Below are 23,867 nucleotides of genomic sequence, written 5' to 3'. Positions count from 1 at the left end.
CTTATCTTTTCTGAGTCTTCAGAATTTGTTTGGAAATTAGCCTTTTCACAGGACTTTGGATGGGGAGCAATCATTATCTAACGTGCTGCAACAGGCTAAAAGTTACTGTGACAACAAGGATTTGTGTGAATTGTGTAGAAAGAAATTGATCTTCAGCCTATATCAAGGAGGAAGAGTCTCCATGTGAAAGGTTATCAAAACCAAAATGGAGCATGAATCGGACATTCTCAGAATTCAGCTCTATTTTTCTTATGTTGAAGAGCACGTGTTAGGAAAGAATAATAATTATAATATTTCCTGTGCTGTAAAGTAAATACATCTGTAAAGTAAATACAGCTATGGGGAGTCCATATTTTTAGCCTCCTTTTTGAAGGCAAATAATAACCTACTGTCTTAAATAATGCCCAGATTTCACCTCAATTATGCGGAATAAAAATTATGGAAGGCCAGAAGAACATTTAGAGAATAATTTTAATAAAATATTCTCATCTCACTAGATTCAGTTTCTTAGTTTTTCATTTAATCATATGACACGAGTAAACACAAGTTCAGACCAAGCATCAAATGAAGGAGTAGCTCCTTCCCATATAACTTCCAAAGACTGAAAACATATCCCATTGTCATTAGGAGTCTGTGTGACAGAACCTGACCTTCAAATGTCTTTTTTTATTCATGACTCTGTTAACATTGCTGTAGTAAACTCTTGTTAAGCTAGAAAATTACATCCGTGAGAACAAAAGCAGAGCCTGTTTTTTTTAATTTATTTTTTAAAAATTTTTCCAGTTAGCCACAAACACATACTACTTGTGCTCTCCTCCATTAGGAAATGCAGACTTCTCTCAAAAAAAGTTTGAGACAAGAGTCTTAACAAAAATGCCTTTCAATGTTAAGTTACAAAATAAAAACCCCAAACAAGACTGGTTTCAGCAATCATCAGTTACTGCAAACAGAGCAGGTTTAAGTAAGTTATCCTTGGAAATACGTCTGCATTCCACTGGCAGATGTGGCATACCAATGCAAAAGTACAGTATTTTGAAGCCACACTGACAAACATTGTTCACATTCACTAGTCCAGTTCTCTGAAAATAAAAGGGAAAATATATTTTACATTCATGTATATTAATACTGCTTTTAACTAAAAACAAACAAAACCATAAAACAAACCCACAATATTTGTTTGTAACCAGTAGATAATGGCTTTAGAAGTTATGAACATCACACGAGAGAAAAATTATGAAATTAATTTTTAAGTTAAAATAGCGTCCAAGCACAAAACTAGATTTATTTCTGTATAGAGTTAATCCAGTTTTCTAAGCTGCTTTTTAAAATGCATTTTATTTAAATGGGACAGGTACAGAAAACAATTAACTGAGAAATTAAACTTATAAATTCAAGCCCACACATGATAACAGTAACTATAATCACTTACTTTGTTCCAGTAACTTCAAGGGATTAGTTATTTTGAGGGCTTTCTCTGAGGTCTTCGTATATCCTTTTCAACTTCTCTTCTGATTTGAAATTCTTTGTATCTTTTTGCCATTGCAATAAGATCATTGGGAACTACCTGATAAGAAAGCAGCACAAGAACAAGGTCAGTTTGAAATAGATCTAAACTTTTAGACTGCTTTACAAAAATGTTATTGGTTTATGTGTTTCAAAACTTGATTTTTTAATTTATCTGGCTCCTGTCACTTTGCAGATTCTCTCTTCTGTAGACATGTATAGACATCTTTTTACATAAAATTATACTGAAATATACTGAAAATCAGCACAGTGTCCCTGGATTTTCAATTACACATGTATGCTAATATCATGATATCTGATGACAACATAAAACCAGCTAAATATTTGTATTTCAGATAGAAATTTATCTTTCAGTGATAATGAACAGCTGGAAAAAATGTCCAATGACACCAAAAGGTGATACCATACTATATATATATTTAGTTTAATATTACACTGTTATGATTGATATTAAATTCATTTTGGAAGTTTTAAGAGCCTCTGAAGAGAAACTTTGGTACTTAAAGAGAGCGTTGCCATAGGAAGGGTTCTCACATGGGTAAAACAAAGCTAAAAGACAAGAAAAGAAGGGCAGGAGAAAATAGTCAGTTCTCCCACCACTGGGAGGTCACAAGAGCGTCTTACCAAGATCCATGGTGCTTTCCAGCATGTTTGTAATTATGTGGAAAAGGAGGTGAACAGTATGATCAACACACCTTGTCACTTCAGAGTTATTCACATTTGTAAGGACTGAGGCCAGATGTACAGAATTACAGACAGACTTTACTAGGTTGAGTGACACTGATCACTGAATGAAAGAAAAAAAAAAACCAACCCAACATATACTGTTCTTACAGATCATAGAAGAAAGACAGTGTCCGACAAGTCTTAAACCAGGTCGGGCATAATGCAGATGTTAATGCAAAGTTTACTGTAAAAGGCAGTGTGGGTGATTACTCTCAGAAAAGTTTTAGATCATTTATCAGGACCAGGCTGCTCCAACAACCAGCTACGTCATGTAGCCATGTGGCAGGTCAAAGATATCCAGTCCAGAATCAGCTTCCTGATCAGAGAGCGAGGAGAAAGCTCATGCAGTGTGTGTAAGCATGGGATTCATGCCATCGCTCAGCCTCTGTGGTTTGTCCCTCTTAGAGTAGCACAAATGCAGCACAAACAGTAGAATGCAAACAAATGTAAATACTTGTACGTCTCCTTAGAAATGCCCAGACCTGGCAATGCTTGAACAGGTGAAGAATGCAAATGCAACCTGGACAAAGGGCCTGGTGGAGCAGGAGGGTATGTTCCTCCAGTTCCAACTTCTTTTGTTGGGCTCTATAATTCAGTAAGGCTATCAGCAACTTTTCTTAAGCTGGCATGAGTGTCAGCTTGCGAATGTATCTTTTATATGCTGATTTGCTCTTGCAGATAAAGAACTGCCCTGGCTGTTGGGCAACTGTCATGAGTCCACAGAACTCCTGCTTTTGCATAAGTTTTAGACATTGTTTAAAAATAAAGTTAAAAATTATGCCTCTGTCGCTGAAAGTCAATACAGACTTCTATTAATAGAAATCCAAGTAATGAGATAAAGTCAGTTTTCAGTTGAAACACTGGATAATTTTCTTCCTCAGTATCAGATCAGATCCTCTCCTACAGCATGAAATAGAATTTCTTCCAACTAAAATTGCAACAATTTATTGCAGGAGTGTTTTTTGAGCAGGTACAAGTAAAGAATGGGAAAGAGCCAAGATATGGAACATGAAAATCTCAGTGAGGCAATATGCAGCATGTAGTGGTTTGTTAAGATTTTTTACACAGACAATCTGTGTATCTGCTAAACAAATAAGCTAGGCATGATAGTCCAAATGAGAAAACAGAAAAGCATAAAGATGCAATAATTTATATGTAACACTCTTCTTGGTATTAGAGATCAGTGTCTTTCCATCTGATTCCCCAATAAATCTGTCCATGCTTCTTAATAAGCTAATACATAAAGATCCCTGCAGTATGATACATAAATCTGTTGTAGCTGCTTTTCTTTAGGGAGATTACCTGTATATTCAAAATCATGGAAACCACCTGGCTAACAAATGCATCTTACTTGTTTTGAAATGGAAGTATTCTGAACCTTCAGACCATGTTCTCAGTTGCTCTCCTTCCCTTTCACATGATGCTTTAGACTGAAGCGCTGATATTTTCTTTGTCATGAGGAAAAAAAAAACCCCAGCTTTAACTAAAAATTTGAGAATCACGTTGTGACTAACTGTTACCCATGCAAGTAAGGATTCAGAGATGCTCTTTTCTCCTCTGAACTCAGAGATCTGTTGCCAGGTGAACTATCACACATTTAAGAAGTTTGGGAACTTCGCAATCTGCAGCAGGAGACAAGGCATGGATGGTAACGGCTGACTCGGAATACAGAACAAGCCACCTCTACATTCTATTTAAGTGGCTTCAAAGTATCATTACTGGTTACATTACTCTTACATTTTATGAAAAAACAAACAAACCAAAACAAAACATCAAAACCAACAAACCAAACAAAACCAACAGCAAAAACACACACCAAAAAGTCCCCAAAACCAACCAAACAAAAAAAAACCCCGCCTAACTCCCCCTGCAAAACCTGCAACTTTAGGAAATTATTAGGAGACAACTCTTTTTTTTCCTTTTCCTACCTCAAAAGCATCTTATCAGGTTTGCAATAAGTGGCATAACATCTTTCAAAGTAGAGTCATAAAATGAAGATTTAGTTGAAGTTCTTGAGTCAGGGTTTATTGTTTGAGTTAGTATCCATTACAACAACCACAGGTCTCAGGTAAAGCAATTTAGTTTGTACTCAAACTCCCACCCCCCAAATAAAAAAAAAAAGAAAAAAAAAAAATTTCAACTCAAATCAGCACATGAACTAGGGGTTTAATATAAATCAGGCAAAATACTGTTTCTTGTTCCAGCAAGAAACAGCAACATAATTGACTCTGGCTTCTCAGCTACCATAGCAAAAAAATCAAAGTTTCTTAAAATAAAGAAACAAATCACATTCTAGTCCTATTTCCCACAGTATTTACAAACATCTGTAAGAAAGATAGCTTGGAAAAGTGCAGTCAGATATCACAACTGTCCAATCTAATAAACTGATAGTTGAGTTTCTTCTGATACAAATATTGTCAATATTTACACTGCTAAACAAGAACATTGGTACACATGTCCAGAAGTGAAATACAACTGGAATAAAATACTATGAAAAAAATAGATCCTATCATTCCTCTGCAGACCTCTATGTGCCTGTATGTTAGTCACTTTTTCTTTGGACATGGAAGGCTTTGATTAGAGTTCCTGGTTCTTTTCTGGGCCTCATCTGTAAGGTAAAATACAGCTAAGGATATCCAGGACAAGAGAGACTTAAGTACCCATTTTTTTGCCTGAGGCACTACAAACACTCACCAAGGAAGGTCTAAACAGGCTTAGACCTTCATGAACTCCTTCAGGTGGTAACCCAGAACCAATACAAATCTTACCCGGTGAGATGTATCCTTACTTGGTTTGCTCTTTCCAGAATTTCAATCAGCTCTGATGCAACCCTCCAGTCATTCTTGGTGACAAGCGTTACTGCCTCCCCAGTACGCCTAAACAAGGAATGAAATAACTGCTGATCTTCAAAACAACTGCTGCTGGGCTTTTCCTATTCAGCAAAAAATTGTACTGCAGGCAATATTATTGAACTGGTAGATATAACTGGCTTGAGTATTTACTCTGCGCATGACAGAAAGCAACTTTTCATAAAGATCAGAATATGGCAATTCACCTAAAATGGAGCAAGGGCACAACTAATTTAGACTTTTAGACAATAAAGGCATAAGGCAACATATTTAAGTATGAAGAGACATACATTCATAGAATAATTAAAATAAATACACACACGAGAAAAAAAAAAAAGTCACCACACTTACGCCAACCTGGGAAAGCAGCATTCAAAAGTACTAACACCAAACTACACCACCATGGTACGCTGAAAGCTCTGAATTTATATCTGTTTTTCCCCTATGGGCTCTCTAGGAAACTAAACAACTCAGCAGCTCATGAAGAGACAAACAAGGAAGTGACATTTCAAAATATCTACACGGAAGTTGTTTTGAACTATAATTCTTCCCCACATTTAAACCAGCTTTCAAATATCCCTTGTTCCCACCCACTTCAGTGAAATAAAAGAAAAGTGGAAAAGTTGTTTGCCTTAAATTTAACAGTGAACTGATTTCAAAACATAAAGCAGTGTGTTATTATCTAAAACATACTTGATAGACTCTGGAGACTTCACTCCCCCACTCCACATCACCTGTAGCTCTTGTATTTGACAAGTGAAACACCTATGCAGTGCATAAAATATTGATAATATATTACTATTGTCTTGTAAACACTTACCCTGCTCTTCCAGTACGACCTACTCTATGAACATATTCTTCAATGTTGCGAGGGAAGTCAAAGTTAAAAACATGAGTGATGTCATGCACATCAAGGCCACGGGATGCCAAATCAGTAGCTACCAGTATTCTGACTTTGCCTAAAATAAGTACAGAGAGAATGGGAGTTTATGGAATAAACAGAAAATATACTCCAGCCTATTAATCTTCTAGTGTACAATGCACTTATTCTTAACATATAAAAGGAAAAACACATTTGTTGCATGTCACACTGAGTTAGCTTCAAATACAAGGTGGTAAGTAAGCACTCAAAATGTCATTTTCCTATTATTGGTATTTCATGAGTAGAACAGCAGGGTGCAGGAGAAGCAAGAAACATGCCTAGCTGATAGAAAGAGTCTGCAAAAAGAACAGAAACTTCAACAACTACATTATCACCCAGTATCCTTATATCATAGGACTACTCTTTGTTTTATTAGCATGTGATCACATGACCCCAAAGTATAACCTACTGGCATCATCAAGAGCAAAACCGTTTCACCAAAAGCACCACTATTTGATGCTTAAATTTACTGCCCTGTAGACTAACACAATTTGGAGTTTTCCCCAGAGATTTCAAATATGAAATAAGCCTTACTTTAAACTAACTCCCTTTTTTTTTTTTTTTTTTTTTTTCAAATTAACAGACATATTCAGAGCTCTTTAATATTTTCATATCTATGGTACTGAAGAGACATGGCACTGACAAACAGACAAAGTTCTGCATGTGACAAGCTTTAAAGACCTGGGCTAATCAAACCAGTACTTAAGTACAAACGTACCTGTCTTGAAGTCATCTAAAGCCTGTTCTCGATCACACTGTTCCCTGTTACCATGAAGTGACTGTACTGGAATTCCTTGGAGACTAAAGTCACTTGCTAAGTCATCAGCTCTAAGATTAAACAAAACAATGGTTCTCAAAATGAAAAACAAACAAAAAAACAACCCACCAAAAACCAAACCCAAGCATCCAGATTCAGATCCAAAAGGTAGTATTATAATGTGTCAACAAAAGCTAAATGTGTCCCTAAGGGGAAAACTCTACATAGGACAGCTGATATTTACTGTAAAGCAGTATGGAATCAAAACTATTCCCCACATCAATGTTTGCTTTCATTCATGTGAAAGAAATTATAGATGATTTTTGTGCTGTTCACTGAAAAAGCTCAGGCATGGTACAATGACCACCCCCCACCAATCAGGTCTTGTATGCGCCAGCTGCATATGCAAGTCAACAGTACATCACATTAATGTATCCCCAAGAATCTTAACATCTACTGTAACTATGTGAAATTGAGACTTACCACCACCACCACTACTGATATTAAAAAGGATACAAACTACCAGTCTGTCTGGAGGAATGAATATATAAAGAAAAAATACTACTACCACCAGCACATTGTTGACAAGAGCTGTTACACTTGGTAATTGTTATGTGAACTAAGAAACTATCAAGTATTTCTGTTAGGAAAAACAAACAGATGAAATACTGGGAAAAGAGTACATACATAATTTTTTTTCCCACAAAAATGATGACTTTATCTTTTGGCTTCATAGAGTCAATGAAGTATTGCATGAAAGCTCTCTTTTCCTCCTCAGCGATAACAACAACGCTCTGTTTTACTGTATTTACTGCCTGTTGAACAACACAAAGGGATGTTAAGTAGAAACAGATTAGAATAATATTTTTTCTGTTAATTTCCATATTACAATATTACAAAACGAGTAACATGACACCATGAAAAACTATATTAAAACCAAAATATATATCAGTTTGGAGTTCAAACAATGCAGATGTATTTGTTGCTTCCTAGTTGATTTAGGAGAACAGTAAAAAAATATCTTTCATCAGTGTGCCAAACCATACACTTGCAGAGATTTAGAGGGTACAGATTAGCAGACTAGTGAGATGAAATCATTATTCCTAATATTAGTGAAAACCAGACTGAAGTACTTTAATTTGGGTATATTTTATGTTAATCCAGAGTAAACTGGAACCATGTCAGTCTTACTTGAAAGGACAAGCTTTTAAAGATTCCGTAATATACTTGAAACAATCAGTTCTGTCCAGCTCTTCCAAACAACAGTTTGTTAATAAAAACTTCATTATATTTGAAGGTTGTCACAGAATATCTAAGGTATACCACACAAGTAGTATAAAGGTCTAGATGTTCTCATGGCACTGCATCATAATCTTGCAGCAAGGACTGAAGAATCCAAATACATCAAAAGATTCTCTATCCACATGGGAACCCTCCCCCTGCCCCAGAGGTCACCTCTTCAGTTAAGAAAAGCACCTATAAAAAGAGGCGAATCCGTTAGACAAGAGACCTACAATAGCAGTTGATATTTTTCAAGTTCTGATCTTCTGTCTTCGACAAGTAATGCCCTTCAACAAAAACATAGTTCTGAACAGAACAGATGAAAAGTATATTTTCCCCCTATTTCTACCTAGAAATTAGATACCAAGTTTTCTTATTCCCCATCACTAAAAAGGTGGAACCGACAAGGAAAATGTCATAATTTAAGAACCAAACTCCAAGCGATCTCTGGACCAGGATTCCGAGATCTTGGAAGAACTACTATTTCTATAAATTCTACTAGTACTGAAGCCAACTACACATAGCTGCACAAGCATGACAAGTATGCAACTACATTTACATCTTAGAAGTTCTGGACTTTAAAGACAGTTCTTACTCTAACATATAACCCCTGCTCTAGACAAGTGCCCTCCAGGAGTTTAGTAGAGCGTCCACTCCCTTTGGAAAACAGCAGTTCAGAAACACAGATGCAGATCAGCACCTGTATGCATTAGAAAGACCTTCAGAAGGAAAAGCAACTAAGGAACAAGAACTTGCTGAACAGAAGTGAAGGCCACAAAAACAACAGTTCAGGCAAGAATATGTGGCACTGTGAAGTACAAAATTCAAACTTCAACTTGATCTTGTTACAGAAACATAAGAAAAAGGTTTTCTACTTTTTTTTTTTAGTTCTTTCTAAACTTTTAACGAAGTTTTAAAAGAATAATACAGAGTTGTTTTTTAAAGTTTGGATTGATTTTAAAGTTACATGTATTTACTTACCTATAATTACAAGCAAAATATTTCCTGGTTTAACTGCAGGTTCTTCTCCCAAAGGAAAAAAAAAAAAGAAAAAAGAAAAAAAAAGCCACAAAAAACCAACAAATGAAACCCAAGCCTGAACAGAAAAACTTACTGCTAAGTCAAGAGTGCCAACATATACAATCATAGGATTTTTCAGATAGGATTTCGCTAGGCGCCGAACACCATCAGGCCAAGTAGCACTAAACAGGAAGTGAAGAGGAAAACAAACACGTGAGAATAGAGTGCAAAACCTTCTCCAATCCATTAATTTCATCACATTCTTCTTTTACTTCTTATACACCAGTGAAACACTTGAGTAAGCAATAGCAGTAGCGAGCTTATATAACATTTAGGAACAATCTTAAGAAGTTATTAGTAAACAGCACTCAAACTTTTAAGATAATTTTCTAGGCTAAAAGTGCAGGCAACAGTTATGGAGTCTTTTCGATGAAGCCAAAAGTGAGTTTAGTAGTTCAGTGATACCTAATAAGCAAGTTTCTAATCTTTGTTTATCTCTAAAATGATGGCCCCAATGCAAAATACAGTAACAAAAATTATTGGTGGGATATTCTATTGTTAAGATCCCAAAAGCTGCATAATTTCAAAATTAATCCGGGTACAGACTAGCACACATACTGATCAGAAAGTTAGGGTACACATTTGGGTCCCAGACAGAGGTGGAAGTTGGAATTTCAAGTTGATATGGCAAATTCTAGCACTCCCAGAACACCTTCCTTTTTGGTAAGAACTCAGTTCTTTTTATAGTTGATGTAAAACATCACAAAAGGGGTAAGAAATGAAAATAAAATTGTCAAATGACTCGATAGGACTGACTAGACAGAGTCAGAAAGAAAACTGATGCCATTCCCATCTAGGTTAGTAAAAATCTTAATAAAACTGACACATTTGTTTTGAAGTTTAGTTGTTCAATAACCTTACACTTACAGTGTTCTAGTACTGGGCACTATTATGTTCACACACCTTGTCATAACAGTTTGCCTGTCAGGCCGCACGTCTAGTAGGATCTTCATTATCTGAGGTTCAAATCCCATATCCAGCATTCTGTCAGCCTCATCTAAAACCTGCTCAGAACAAGGTTATTTATTGTATCTAGTTCCTTAGGTAAGGGTTTCAGCAAGACATTACATTGTAGACCATTTTAATAGTAACAATTTTAATTGCAGAATGCACTCTATAACATATTGCAAAACCGATTGAACTATTTCACCTCTCCAATTTCCCTGAAGCTTTTTCATTTGGTAATAACATTTGCAGGCAGAACAAGAAAATCCATGGCACCTTTAAGAGCACTTAAAAGTCAATGAAGAAGAAACAACTGTTTGAATGATAGTTTGGTTGGTGCCTAAACCTAAGCACAGAATTAAAAAAAACAACAAAATCAAAAACAACCAAGCCTGGAGGGGACACAACCCTGCACAACACACTTTCAACAATAGATTTTTGGCAATTTCAAGGGGAAATCTCATTTCTACCTTGTTAGAGATCTCATACCAGACCAAAATATCAGTTATTGAATTAGTTCCTCATCAGAGGAAAAAAGCCAGACTGTACACTTTGGCTGACACTAGGACACTGCAGAACTCCCAGAGCTCAAACTTATTTCATCTGGTAAAAAAGCCAAAAGTGAACAAGTGAGTTGAAGGCCTGAGTACAACTGTTTGGAATTGATTTTTTTTTTTTTTTTTTAATATGCAAGCACACTTGTGAATGTTTTGGAAATTTCATTAACTACTTGGATTCTAATACAACAGTAAGGCTGAAACATTACTAATTTTAAATACAGAGTTGGCTACTACACCTCTTTCAGCAGCAGAAACTTTCTAAGCTATTAAGCACACTGGTACTTAGCTGGAAAGGGAGAAGAAAGCAAGTAAGTATGTGTCTTAGATGGCTCAGAGTAGCTGAAGTTTACTTTCCTTATTTCTGATAGCTGCTTAATAAGGAATAAAGGCTGTAATGGATATAAGATAAATATTAGCACTATTTTTTTCCGAAAGCTTCACAGCCAGATCCTGGTTTATAGGCTAAATCTCCCTCCATGTTTCTTGTTACATACATACATTTACTTGTTTGTAAATATTATTCATTTCAGTTCTACTTCTTGGCAAGAAATTCTCACAAGCCAGTTCTTCATGTGAATATTATTTTCTTTCCTCTGTTTAAAATCAGTTATTGGTAAGTTTTACACAACTTTTTTTTTTTAATTTTAAGAGTAAAAGGACTTGTCCAATCTACATTCTATATCCTACTTCATGATTTACACACTTTTTTTTAGTATACTCTTTGCCCTGAATGCTTCTCAATTATTCATGCACAATTCCAATTTCCTTACTTCTGATACATGAGCATACGGTCAAAAAAAAAAAAGCACTCAGATTGCTGATGAATGAATACTGATTTACACTGAACACAGCAAAACAGAAAGCAATCTTCAAATGACTTGTATAGTAAACAATCAAATGGCCATATATAACAGAATTTCCCAGGTTTTTTTTCTGAAATAATGAAAACCAGCAGCCTATCTTGAATAAACATGTTCCTAAAAATCTGAATCAAGACCGCAACTAACTTGGTGGCACTGTCAGGCAAGACGACAAATTCCCTGCCTCCAATTCACCTTGTCCACAGTGTATATTCAAATATAACTAACTCAAATGGAGGTGTTTTGTTGTTGTTGTTGGTTTTAAACCCACAATTGCATCCCAGTCTCTGATCCTGGAAGTCCCTTGGGAAACAGTTACACAATACCAGCAAAAAATAGTCAGTGCACTTTGGGACCGTTCACAAGACTCATCAATGTATTTAAATGAAAACTGTAAATGAAGCTCTTCAACGAAGAACATTCTTCATCTAAGGTGTTAAAGTTAAAATCTAATATCCTTCTCTTTTCTCTGAAATAGGGCTGCAAGATTAAATTATTTGTTGGCTGAAAATTGTCAACGAAGCTGTGGAAATACAAAGCATCTTTTATATTAAACAGTACAAGAAACCATAAGGAAAAATATATGGTAACATTAAAAAAATGTTTGGATGTCCAGCTTTTTGTATGGGACCTAAAGCAGCCCAGCATTTCCTGAAAGCCTGAGACATGAGACATAAACCACTTTGCAAAACATGGTCCTTGCATCGGTTTCAATCTTCTGAAAATATTTAACTGCTGACGGTACAACAACAAATATTTTTCTCCTGCTTTACATTATCATATTTTTCAATTTGATAGCTAATTCTTTTTAGCAATGTCATACTACAGTATATCCTGCACATACTGAAACATCCAATTTTGGTTACATATATATTCTTTGCTTTCTAAAGCAGTGTGCACTGGTAGTATGACTATACTTCACCTTGGTAGAGGAAGATTACTAACGTTTCTATAGTTCTCAGAAAGAAGGTTTTCAGGCCTTTTTTCCTCCTGCTTAGCAACTACATGTTACTCTTCTACATGAGGCTACTTTCCTGTCTTCCAATATTTTTTTCCAGATGGCCAAATTTCTAATGATACTACAGCACCACTGGCCTCACAACTATTACTAGAAATGGAGCTAACTTGCAACAGCATAATGAGTGTTTAACCCATAGAGGGGAGTGGGGCTGGCGGTAAGGAAGGGAAAGCAGGCCAACTTGTCAAACTGGGCAACAAGTCACCAGTTAAACAGACAATTCAGAAATAATTTGAATATATGAAAGTATTTTACAAAATAGCAACCATTTAAAGTGTCCAGCACAGCAAAAGGCAAGAATGAAGACATAAGGTTTCCTAATGTTTACTTGGCTGTTTTCCCACTGAGATCAAAAGAAAGTCACTCAAACGTTTAAATATCTAACTGCTTGCAACTCTGGTGCTTACTGCACAAGTTCTTATTAGAACTTGAGTCACTGGTAACCTTTAAAAGAAAAGGACAAATCAACTTCGGAAAGGCATTTCATCCATTAATAACTGATCCTGACAAAATGAACTTTAAAACAGCAAACTTATTAATACGAGGTAACAATTTAGCATTTTTTTAAATGCTTCCTGTGCTAAAAGCCTATTTTATTTTCTAGGGATTATTCCACATCTAGAATGCAGTTACAGTAACTATGAACCATCCTTCCAACATCAATCTCAGTGTTAAGATGTATTGTAATTAAGACTTAAAAAATTTAAAGACAACTTTTAATTAAAGCTTAAGTTCCCACTAAGTCAACCATTTCCCAACTGGTGCATTAGTCATTCCATATCAGCTACTTGCCAAGTATGTTATGCTCTTCAAATTTATAAAGTTGTTCATTTGAAGATCATTCAGTCTGCCAGGAGTAGCAATAACAATATCCACACCTTTGGTAACCACGTCTATCTGTCCTTTTCGGTCCCCACCACCATATATACAAATACTGAAAAACAAAATGTTTTACAGAAGCAGTGTATTAAAGTTCAACTAAAGTCAATCTTTTTCAAATAAATGCCACCATGTTGCTTCATTTTAAAAAGTATCATCTGGTATTACCAAGAGGAAGGAATACAGTAAGTGTGACTGACAGTATCACATTAAATAATGGACTTAAAAGGGAATGATACTTTCTCAACAATTCAGCAATAGCTTTCTGCTGAAACTGCAGTGAAAGTAATTGTGAAAGGAAGATAGCTATTAAGCCACAAGAATGTTTTGGGTTGTTCTGAAAATATCCGCACCAAAAAAATAGATTAACATAGGAAAGGATGCATGGTTTTCTAAACAGTACCATCAAACTCAGACGTTTTGCTGTTAAAACCATCAACTCACTCGATAAGGTGTTAGACTTACACACAAACTGAACACACTCTGTAAAAGTCCTTAGTATTTTGGGGAAGGAAGCAGAACACGCATTTCAGTATTTGATGACTACAAGACTAATTCTCAAATCTGTGCAGTTACCAGAGAGCCCTAAAACTAAGTTTTGGAGGACAGTAATGTCTGTTTAATAGCTTAAATGAAGACCTGCACTCTCAGCCCATTTGTGGATGAAACCAAATTGGGGGAGTGATTGATACACTAGAGGGCCAAGCTGTTACTCAGAAGCTAGACAAATGGGCTGACAGGAACCCCATGAAGTTTAAGAAGAATGCAGATGAACTACCATATGGCTGAGGGCCAACATGCCAGAAGATGGCTTTGCAGAAAAGACTTGGGTGGGCAAGAAACTGAACATTACTCAGCGGTGTAACCCCAGAGAAAAGAAATCCAGCTGTGTATAATGGAGAAGGTAGCCAGCAGGGTAAGAGAACTCATTATTCCCCTTTATTCAGTCCTTGTAAGACCACACCTCAAGCACAATATCTGGGTTTTTTTTTTTTATCCCTCGTCTCTATTACAAAACAGACATATCCACACTGGAGCATCAACTGAGATGGTCAAGAGGATGGAGCACATGATGTGAGGAACTGGTAACAAGGCTTGTTCAGCCTGAAGAGGACAAGGCTCAAGGAGATCTTATTGCTGTCTACAAGGTGCCAAGAAGACAGTCAGACTCTTCTCAGCTGTCCACACAGAAGGACAAGAAGCAACAGACAAAGCTACAATACACAGAACTCCAGCTATATAAGAAATAGATTTCCACTATAAGAGCATTCAAAACAGGCACTCTCAAAACTGTGAAAATTTTACAACCTTCCCCTCCCCTCTTAGTAAATGCAATTATTTTAGTAGGTGAATTAAGCCACAAGTGGTAGGAAAAAAAATACTTAAAAAGCAAGTAAGCAGTAAGATTACCTTTTAATTCCTCTGTATGAGTACTTTGAACACTCTGTCTCTACCTGAAGTGCCAGTTCTCGAGTGGGAGCAAGGACTAACATTCCTGGCCCCCCGCGCTGATCTTTGGATCTGCAATAAAGCGTCTTTAGAATGTAAGTACATGAGGCTAGGCAAAGTCCATCACATCTGACATTGAATACTTTTATACTGTTCTAGACTTCCTCAGTACACTGCTCCTAACGGAATCTGTGGTGACAAATTTGGTTCGTATTCCACCAGGTTTATTTTTTTTTTTCCAATTTATGGTTTATTATCTTCTTTACTAGAAAACCATCGCATGGGGGTGGGGGGAATTATCCACACCTAAACAAGTCAGACATGTGAGCAGTCCTTACATTGGCTGTGAAGTCAAATGAATGAATCCAGGTATTAAGTACGCTAATGTTTTCCCGGTACCAGTCTGTGCGATGCCAATAAGGTCAATTCCTTGGAGTATGATCGGCCATGCCTGGGACTAACATAAAACAGCAAATACTTAAATGTACTTTTCTCTTAAGCTTCAGTTAAAGAGTCATCAAAATTGAAGAAGTACCTGAATTGGTGTAGGCTTTTGAAAACCAACTTTTCTTATATTAGCCATAATATCAGGATAATGCTCAAAGACATCTTCAAATTTACAAACAGGATTGGGAATGCAGCGCTTTTCACCTTCTTTTAAGTCATCACAAATTATGTTATTATTTTCTTTCCTGTATAGAAGAAGTTCAATTACTTTAAAGTCTCATTATCTGAAAAAGTAGAGCTAACACAAAATACTGCCTTTCTGACTCTTTTTTTTAAACTCCTGGAAGAACAAAAGTTCGGGTTCGCAAATGAGACTTAGAACTATTCTTCTAACTTTTAAGAAAGGCTTGCTATAGAAACAATTGTCCTGGAGGCATTAATTACCATTCTTTCTTAAGAATGACTAATTTGAAGTTATATATGGATATTAACATGAACTGCAGTCCTGTCACATCAGACTTCAATTATATTATATTACAAATTAAATAACTGTGTCACATTTTTAAGCATAAAGACAACCTAGAACTCATAGGAATGGATCAGACGTTTTTGTCAGAACCCCATATTCTGACAAAAGCCTTCCCAAAATATGTTCAGAGCGGCTCCCTGGATGCTCTAGAAAATGCATACAGAACAGTTTAGAAAAAAATAACCAGTCAGTAAGACAAGGTCAAAAAAAAAGCAAACAAACAAAAAACCCAAACCAACCAAAATACCTTCCAAAAGACACAAACAAAACCCAAAACACAACAATGCACACAAGAAGCTATATTAAAAACTGAGATTCTGATGCTCCACCCAATTAAGAGGTATTAATATGCACTAGTAGTTTATCTTGGTTCCAGTCCTGTACTCTTCTGAAGATTCCCTTCAGCAAATAGGTTTACTTCAAGCAGGGTGTGGGCTGGGAAAAGAATGGGTAATTCAACCTCTCCTCATGTTTACAAAAATTTTTTTTTTCAATTACTGCCTTTTTTCCTTAAAGCAAACAGATTAGATGAAAAAGGAAAAACATTCCTTTATCACTCTCAATGCATGTTCTGAACCTACAGAACAATGTTCTGTTGCTCTTGACTAGCTCTAACAATAACATGTATATATACTTCAAGGAAACAGGTGTCAATTCCATGCTTTGCTTACTGTGGCAAGGTTTTTTTGGTGGGCAGGCAGCAGAAAACACAGACACCACGCAAAAAGATAAGTAGTAAAAGGTAACACTTCAAGAATGTTCATCAGTTTCATTAGAACTACTGAAAAGGGTTGAAACTGCTACCAGGGCCTGAACAGAATCACAGAAACAGACAATCTGCTTTTCTTGCAGAGTAATGATGTAGACTGCTGGATCAAAATGAATGGATGCTGTTAAATGAGGTGTGTACTCACCAGGATGTACTTGCAAAGACAAGATAGCTAGACAGACAGGAAGACAACAGCAATAGAAGTTGAAATATGTTTTGAAGATGGTATTTGACTAAAACACATGGGAAAAAAATGGCAGCCAAGACGTATTCAACATGTGACCACTAATACTCAGAAGGACCTAGAAAACGTGAACATGCTGTCGCATGAAATGCAAAGAAACAGCCAAAAGCCAATGAACTGTCTTGATTTTTTTTCTCTTCCAAAAGTTAACTAGATCAAACACTTCTAGAGAAGTAGGTAATCCCTAAAGTTAATTTTCCAAGCGACTAATAACATCTCATCTACTAGTTATTGTTTAATTAATAAGAAGATCTAACTTACTACAGGACACTAACATCAATGTTTCTGTCTCAATATTTCATCTCTCATTTTCTGGGCTTTATACCTTAGTAGTGATTTTTGCTAAGGAGATGACAGCCTATATAAATGATCTTACCGCCATCGCTGCACTTCTTCTTGTGACATAGATGCAGTCCTTGAGGATTCTTTATAGAAGTTTTTCTCAATTGGAGGCAAGTCTTCAGCAATCAGAAAAAGTAAACTTGAGTCAGTAAGAAATGCTACAGATTCAGGGTAAGTCTGCTAAAGCTCACGATGGAAATCCCAAACCCCAGACAGTGCCTTGTACTAGGAGACTAGTCAAAAACAGTAGAGGAATATTGTTGTTCATGTAAAAGATTAAAGTTAGACAAACACTTAATATCTGCACAAGAACCACTTTCCCACATTTGAAGTTCTAAAGTAATTTCTACTACCCTGTTTCCCCGAAAATAAGACGGGGTCGATATTAATTTTTACTCCAAAAGATGCTTACTTTTTTTACATGTATAGCTGCCTGGACACTATTTAAATTGACTTTTTAAATGAACTGTAACTAGGGCTTATTTTTGGAGTAGGGCTTATATTTCAAGCATCCTCAAAAATCCTGAAAAACCATGCTAGGTCTTGTTTTCGGTGAAACAGGGTAAAATATATAGTGTAATATTTAACAATTCTCAGATTTTTGCTGTGACCACATACAAAACAACAGTATTTTCAAAGGGTGAACTCACAATACCAATTGAGTAGTAAGTTTAAGTCTTCATGCAGCTACCACAGTGTCCTCCATGACTGTGCTAACAAAGGCTGACATGGTCGCTTCACTGAAAATACTTAACTAATTGCAACACTGAAAGACTCAGTCATCTCAAAGCAAAAATTGAAAGTGTTTAAGCATTCAACAGATTTATCATACGAACCGATAAGTACCATACAATCAAAACTGTAAAACTAACCTGCCCACTTCATAGCTTCATATTTAGCTTTGTTTTCACGAAGAGAGGCCCAGTCAATCACCATTTTGTTTCGGTTAGTTTCAGGCTTGATAATGTCCAAGCTTTTTCCTGCAGAATTAGTACCAAAATGCTGCTGTTTCATGGAATCTGTTGGATGGTGGTGGAGAGCCCCCTCCCTCCTTATTTTTCTATTGTAAGGCCTCTTATGTGATTTTGAATATACATGAAGCATTTAAATAGAAAATTCTTTCCTAGGTCTTAGCCCAAAACATCGGTAAAACCTGTACAAATCCAGTTCTGATAAAAAAGAAGCATTCAATGTCTTTAGCTACTCAAGGCTATAAATAAGGCTTGCAGTGCAGCAGGTTTTTCAAAAACTTGTGAACCCAGTAGATGATATGCAGACAGCTTTATTTATAACAGTTAGAAGAGCAAGGTTTACTTCTAAAGCATCCAATGTCACCACGATAACGTCTCAGTGTAGTTATACTCTACACCCTTTTTTTTTTTTTTTAACGAGGTTAACACTTCTTGGGAAAGGTAGAAATGGCAACATAATTATATATTAGTGGAAAAGCAGGAAACACAGCAAAGACACAGTCAGACATACTAAGGAAGTGTGAACTATTTCTAGCCTCTTGAACCATACTCATCCACTTTCTGGGGCACTTCTAAAATCATAACTCACTAGCACTCCATTCCTTATTCTAACACTGGAACACGACTCTCAGATCCCTTCTTCTTCGTCAGTGTCTCAGATCAACAACTATGGATGTTGTTTGCCTGTGCAAAAAGTCGCTGGGAGCATATCCACGACAAATGCCAATAACATAAGCAGCATCTTAACACAGAATCATTAGTTACATATCCACGTAACAGACAAAGTTAGCATAATAAACCCTAGTAAAGTGAGGCATGATGTACAACATCAAATCTCAAATGCTAACTTCCCATGAAAGTAGTAAGAAGTCAGCATCACCCATGCTGTAACCAGTACGTTTGCTCTATAGACTACATTTATAAAAGCTTATTGAATTTTAATGCTGCACAGATACTACATTAAAACTTAAACTAGAAGCTACACTTGTATTTTGGGGGAATAAGACTGATAATACAAGAAAGCAATTAGTACAACATTGTGCATTCATTAAAATTGTTGAAACCACACAGGAACAGATTTTCACAGAACTCTAGCAGTCTGACCCACAGAAGCTGGGGATGCCCCATCCCTGGAAGTGTTCAAGGCCAGGCTGGATGGGGCTGTGAGCAACCTGGTCTAGTGGAAGGTGGCCCTGCCCATGGCAGAGGGATTGGACAAGATGATCTTTAAGGTCCCTTCCAACCCAAACCATTCAGTTTGAGGGCAGAACCGTTCCCAGCTGAGAAAGGAAGATGTCTAGATATACTGTTTTAAGGTGCTATGCCATTGTCCAAGAACAAAGTGAAATTTAATTCACTTTGGTAAAATACTAACAATATAAAAACACTCCAGCAAACTACCAAATACATGGAAAGACAATCCATAGGTTTCCCCCCCCGCCTCAAAACCAACTTTTCTTACCTCTCTCAGTCCCACCTCTAACATAGTTTTGTCCAGATCTCGTAACAGCGTCATCAATCAACATCTTGGCTTTGTTTTGCACAGCAACACTGCCAAAAATCTTTACTTCGGCTTCATAGGTTCCTTTTATAACCTATGTTCATAAAACCTTGCTGAGTTTTTTTTTTTAATGTTGCAAAGACAAACATTATTTAAGAACAGATCCTGAAAACAATATTTGATTTTTTTTTCCTGAATTCTAACTTATCTTCCCAGGAAAAGGCCCTTTAATTCCCTTTCTAAATTAAATGGGAATAAATGCCTACTTAAGGGAAAAAAAAAAAATCAGTAAGCTTTTCCTACTTTCATACAGTATGCAAGTTGCACCCTCAATTCCACTTCCTTTTTACCAGTTCTTGTAAAAGAGTAGAACTATTACAGCTCTTGCAACACCAGCTTGCTGCAGTAGCTATGGTTTACGTGGAAGCAAAACCAAATGTTGCCAACAGAGTCCAGGCCGGGATGACACACAGCGTATGTTACCTTTATCCTGGAACCTGAAGAATCCTCAAGTTCTCTTATTTTAGTTCCGCCCCGACCTGTGACAAAGATACACTGCTGGTATTACAGAGATTTGGGCCAAACTGTCAAAAACCACACATGGTAACTGTAAGTATTTTGGTTGTGAGCAAAACCTGAGACCTGTCTCCTTCTCTGGAGACATTCAAAACCTGCCTGGACACCTTTCTGTGTAACCTCATCTGGGTGTTCCTGCTCCAGCCGGAGGGATTGGACTAGATGATCTTCCAAGGTCCCTTCCAATCCCTAACATTCTGTGATTCTGTGTGATTCATATAAGCGCACGCAGCCACAAATAAAGGAACCTGTGACACCAAACTGTTGGAAAATGCAGGTAACTTTTTTGGCAATTAACCAAACACAAGATGCACACGGAGGGTGGCGCCACAGTTGAAGAGATGGAGCAGCAAAACCAGCTCAAGAGAGAGCCACTCTTCCTCCATCTTAATGGAGCGGGGCTTCGGCCCACTTACAGCCGGCCGGCCACGACAGACAGACAGCCCGACCACTTTGGGGAGGAAAAGCTCAGCTGCCCTGGCGATGGGGGCACTCCACGCTTCAGCCAGCACCCTGCCAAAGATGTGACGGGGTCAGAAGGGGCTGGGGCCCTTACAGGGCCTGGGGCAGCGCGGCAGCTCCTCGGGGCACAGAGGAGGGGGGGCGCACGAACAGTCTCTCCGCGCCAGGTCCTCTCCTCCTCCCTCACCCGCGCCCCTCAGCGGGCCGAGCACCCGCGGGCGGGGGTGCGGCCGTTATTACCTATGAGAGCCCCGACCAGGGCGTTATCGAGGTGGAAGCAGAGAGGCGCCGCGGCGTCCCGCGCTTGGCCGGCGGCGGCTCGGGGCGGCGGCTGCCGCGCTGCCTCCCTCAGGCCGCGGGAGCCTTCAGCGCCTCGAGGCTCCCACTCCTCCCTTCCGAGACCGGCCGCCGCCGCCTCCCGCCGCCACTCCGTGCTCCTTCGTTCCCCGCCGCTCTCGATGGAGGCGCAGTCCTGCGGAGGGCTCGCCGGCGGCTGCCACACACGCCCGGCGCCGGCATCACCGCCCGTGTCCTCATCGCCGCCGCTCTCCCAGTCAGACATAACGGCTGCCGCGCGCGCGGCACACGCGGAGGAACCTTGGCGCGCCTTAGACTAGCGGCGCGCTGATTGGCCAGGGCGGGCCGCTCTCTAAGCAGTGATTGGCTAGTTCGGCGAGGGCGCTCGGGGATGGGAGAACCGGCCGGGGCCGCGCTCAGGCGCGGTGGCTGCGCGGGCGCTGGGGGCGGCGGGAATGGGGACCGCGTTCCTCCCTTCTCCTCTGCCCGCCTCGGGGCAGCCCTGCGTGGGCTCCACGGAGGAGCAGGAGGAGGCGCTGTTCGAGGACGGGAGGGGCAAGAACTTGGTCCTGGAGGTGTGGGAAGCCCCGGCGACAAAGGGGCAGCCTCGGGCAGGGGGGGGTGAGGGTGGCACGGGGTAATTCTGCTCGGTGTCTGTGTCTTGCTGATACATGCTGGTCTGAATTTTTTAGGGAAGTCTTGATGTTTAATCTCAAATTAAGCTTTCATGATGATTTAATGAAGATTTTAGTATGGTTGAATGTACTAAAGCTGATACAGTATTGGGAAAGGAATGAAGAATGGGTGAGGTTGAAGGGACCGCTGGAGGGCACTGAATCAGAATCATTTTGGTTGGAAAAGCCTCCAGATCATAGGGTCCAACCATAACCTAACTCTAGCACTAAATCATGTCCTTAACAGCTTAAGCTATGTGCCTTTTAAACACCTCCAGGGATGGCGATTCCACCACTTCCCTGGGCAGCCTGTTCCAATGCCCGACAACCCTTTCCAGGAAGAATTTTTTCCTAATATCCAATCTAAACCTCCCCTGGGGCAACTTCAGGCCATTTCCTCTTGTCCTATCACTTGCTACTTGGGAGAAGAGACTGACAATCCATGCTTGTCCAAGCCGCTGCTCAAGCAGGGCTGCCAAGAGCCATGTCCAGGTGGCCTCTGAGTATCTCCCAAGGGCAGAGACTCCATGGCCTCCCTGGGCAACCTGCGCCAGTGCTCGGTCACTGTCACAGTGAAAAAATAGTGAAAAAAACCCCCAACAAACTAAGAAAGAACTAACATCACCCACTTCCCCTTCAATCAATTATGTTGAAAATCTAAAGGACGGTTTAAATTTGCCTTTTATGCACAGTCCTGGACTCCTAGCGCACAGAGGCGAGCGGTGAACGTTTATGTGTGTGCCTGTACGGATGCACATTGCTGCCTGTCCTGGGCCGATCTGACCTGCAGGGTAACAAAAAACTTCACACTGCTGCCTTCTCACCCTTCCCTACCTCCTCTGTGCACACATGAAGCAAGATGTCCTGGTTTAATGCAAGAAGAGCATGCATACATTTGCCTTTTTTCTTGTCCCGTGTTTACTTTTAGGCAGAGCTTTGCAGTATTCACATAACCTGTGGGTACGAATGGCTGGCACAGAAAATATGCCTTTCTGGAGACACATCTCTATATTTTAATATCTAGGATTACGTTCATCAGAGAGGTAGGGGGTCACCTATACAAGGAAATAGTTTGCTCTGATTTTTCGGCCTCCAAGGAGGCAGTAACTTCACCACAAGAATAGTCTCACTATATTGGGTACTTTACACGCAAATACTAAAGCTTATCTTCAGCAGGACTGCAGGAAGAGCACGGTGAAGAAAGAAGGCAGTAGGTTTGGTGCAGTAGCATTCTAGAGCAACTTTCATGATTCAGCACAGAGGAAAGGGCTTCACCTACGCTTCAAGTTAAACTGAGGTAGCAGATGGACCATCCCGTAGGAATCATGCTCCTCACACAGGACCCTGGTTGCCAATCCTGAATCAATTCCTGTTTATCTAACAGGGGAGGTAATAATAACTTCCAAATTAATTTTCATAGAGGTGCTGGAACATCTGAAGTTTCAGTGAACTCTGCTGTAAACAGTTACCAGAAACTGAATATATCAGACTAGTTTGTGCATGTTTTATTCTAGCAAACTTCCTTCGTGATGTTTTGGTCCATTTAATAAAAAAATTACAAAACTTCAAAAGGAAAACAACGAGCAAGTTAAATTTTTTTTTTTGCCTGATACGTACTTACACTATACAATCATTTATGCAAGGAAAAAAAACCCAGTAAGCATTGTACTTTTCAAATCATTTTTATTAACAACAATATGGATTCAACTTTGTCAAGAAGTTACAATTAACATTGTAATGTACTGGCTAATGTCGTCGCAGTGTCAGTGAAAGCAGCCTTCGTGCCTTCTAAGCCTGTTATGAAACTGGCTTTTTTTCTTTCAAAGTAGTAAAAAAATGCTTGCAATAGCAGATGATATTGGATATGTCTGGAATCATCTTAACGTGTGGCCACAGCAGAATGAACGGCCACATTTGCACCTAGGTGAATGAACAAGAAAATATTACATGCTTCCACTGACACTGCAGGGGACAATTCTTATTTCAAAAACCAATTAACCTTTTTAGACAGTGACAGCACTTTGTGTGATGTTGTAATCCATTTGAATTAAGTCAATTAACACACTTGGAAAAAAAAAAAAAGTGAAGCAGAAATATCTGGGGCAAATTCTTTTCTGACCTGTATTTCATTCAACCTAATGAATCCAAAAGGATTGCATGACATATGAGTCAGGATAAAAGTTGTCCCAGAGAGGCAAGTTCATT

General features: G+C 38.6%; 1 protein-coding gene across 1 annotated transcript; it reads right to left on the bottom strand.

Moving 5' to 3' along the window:
* Window positions 1-1,456: 1,456 nt before the first annotated feature.
* On the bottom strand, window positions 1,457-21,661 carry DDX43 (DEAD-box helicase 43). Its single transcript, XM_065631473.1, has 17 exons — window positions 21,394-21,661; window positions 20,932-21,288; window positions 20,137-20,192; window positions 19,615-19,747; window positions 18,054-18,161; window positions 17,216-17,297; window positions 15,386-15,542; window positions 15,189-15,307; window positions 14,812-14,922; window positions 13,315-13,456; window positions 10,043-10,143; window positions 9,174-9,261; window positions 7,466-7,593; window positions 6,740-6,849; window positions 5,920-6,058; window positions 5,039-5,126; window positions 1,457-1,564 (listed from the first exon to the last, which is right to left on the bottom strand). The coding sequence occupies exons 1-17, from the start codon at window positions 21,659-21,661 to the stop codon at window positions 1,457-1,459; spliced, it is 2,295 nt and encodes a 764-aa protein (XP_065487545.1).
* Between the last annotated feature and the right edge of the window lie 2,206 nt (window positions 21,662-23,867).

Source organism: Caloenas nicobarica, chromosome 3 (assembly GCF_036013445.1).
Source record: "Caloenas nicobarica isolate bCalNic1 chromosome 3, bCalNic1.hap1, whole genome shotgun sequence".
In the NCBI taxonomy this organism is placed as follows: Eukaryota; Metazoa; Chordata; class Aves; order Columbiformes; family Columbidae; genus Caloenas; species Caloenas nicobarica.
Note: the sequence above shows the minus strand (reverse complement) of the source record. Positions and strands in the feature narration are given on the sequence as shown.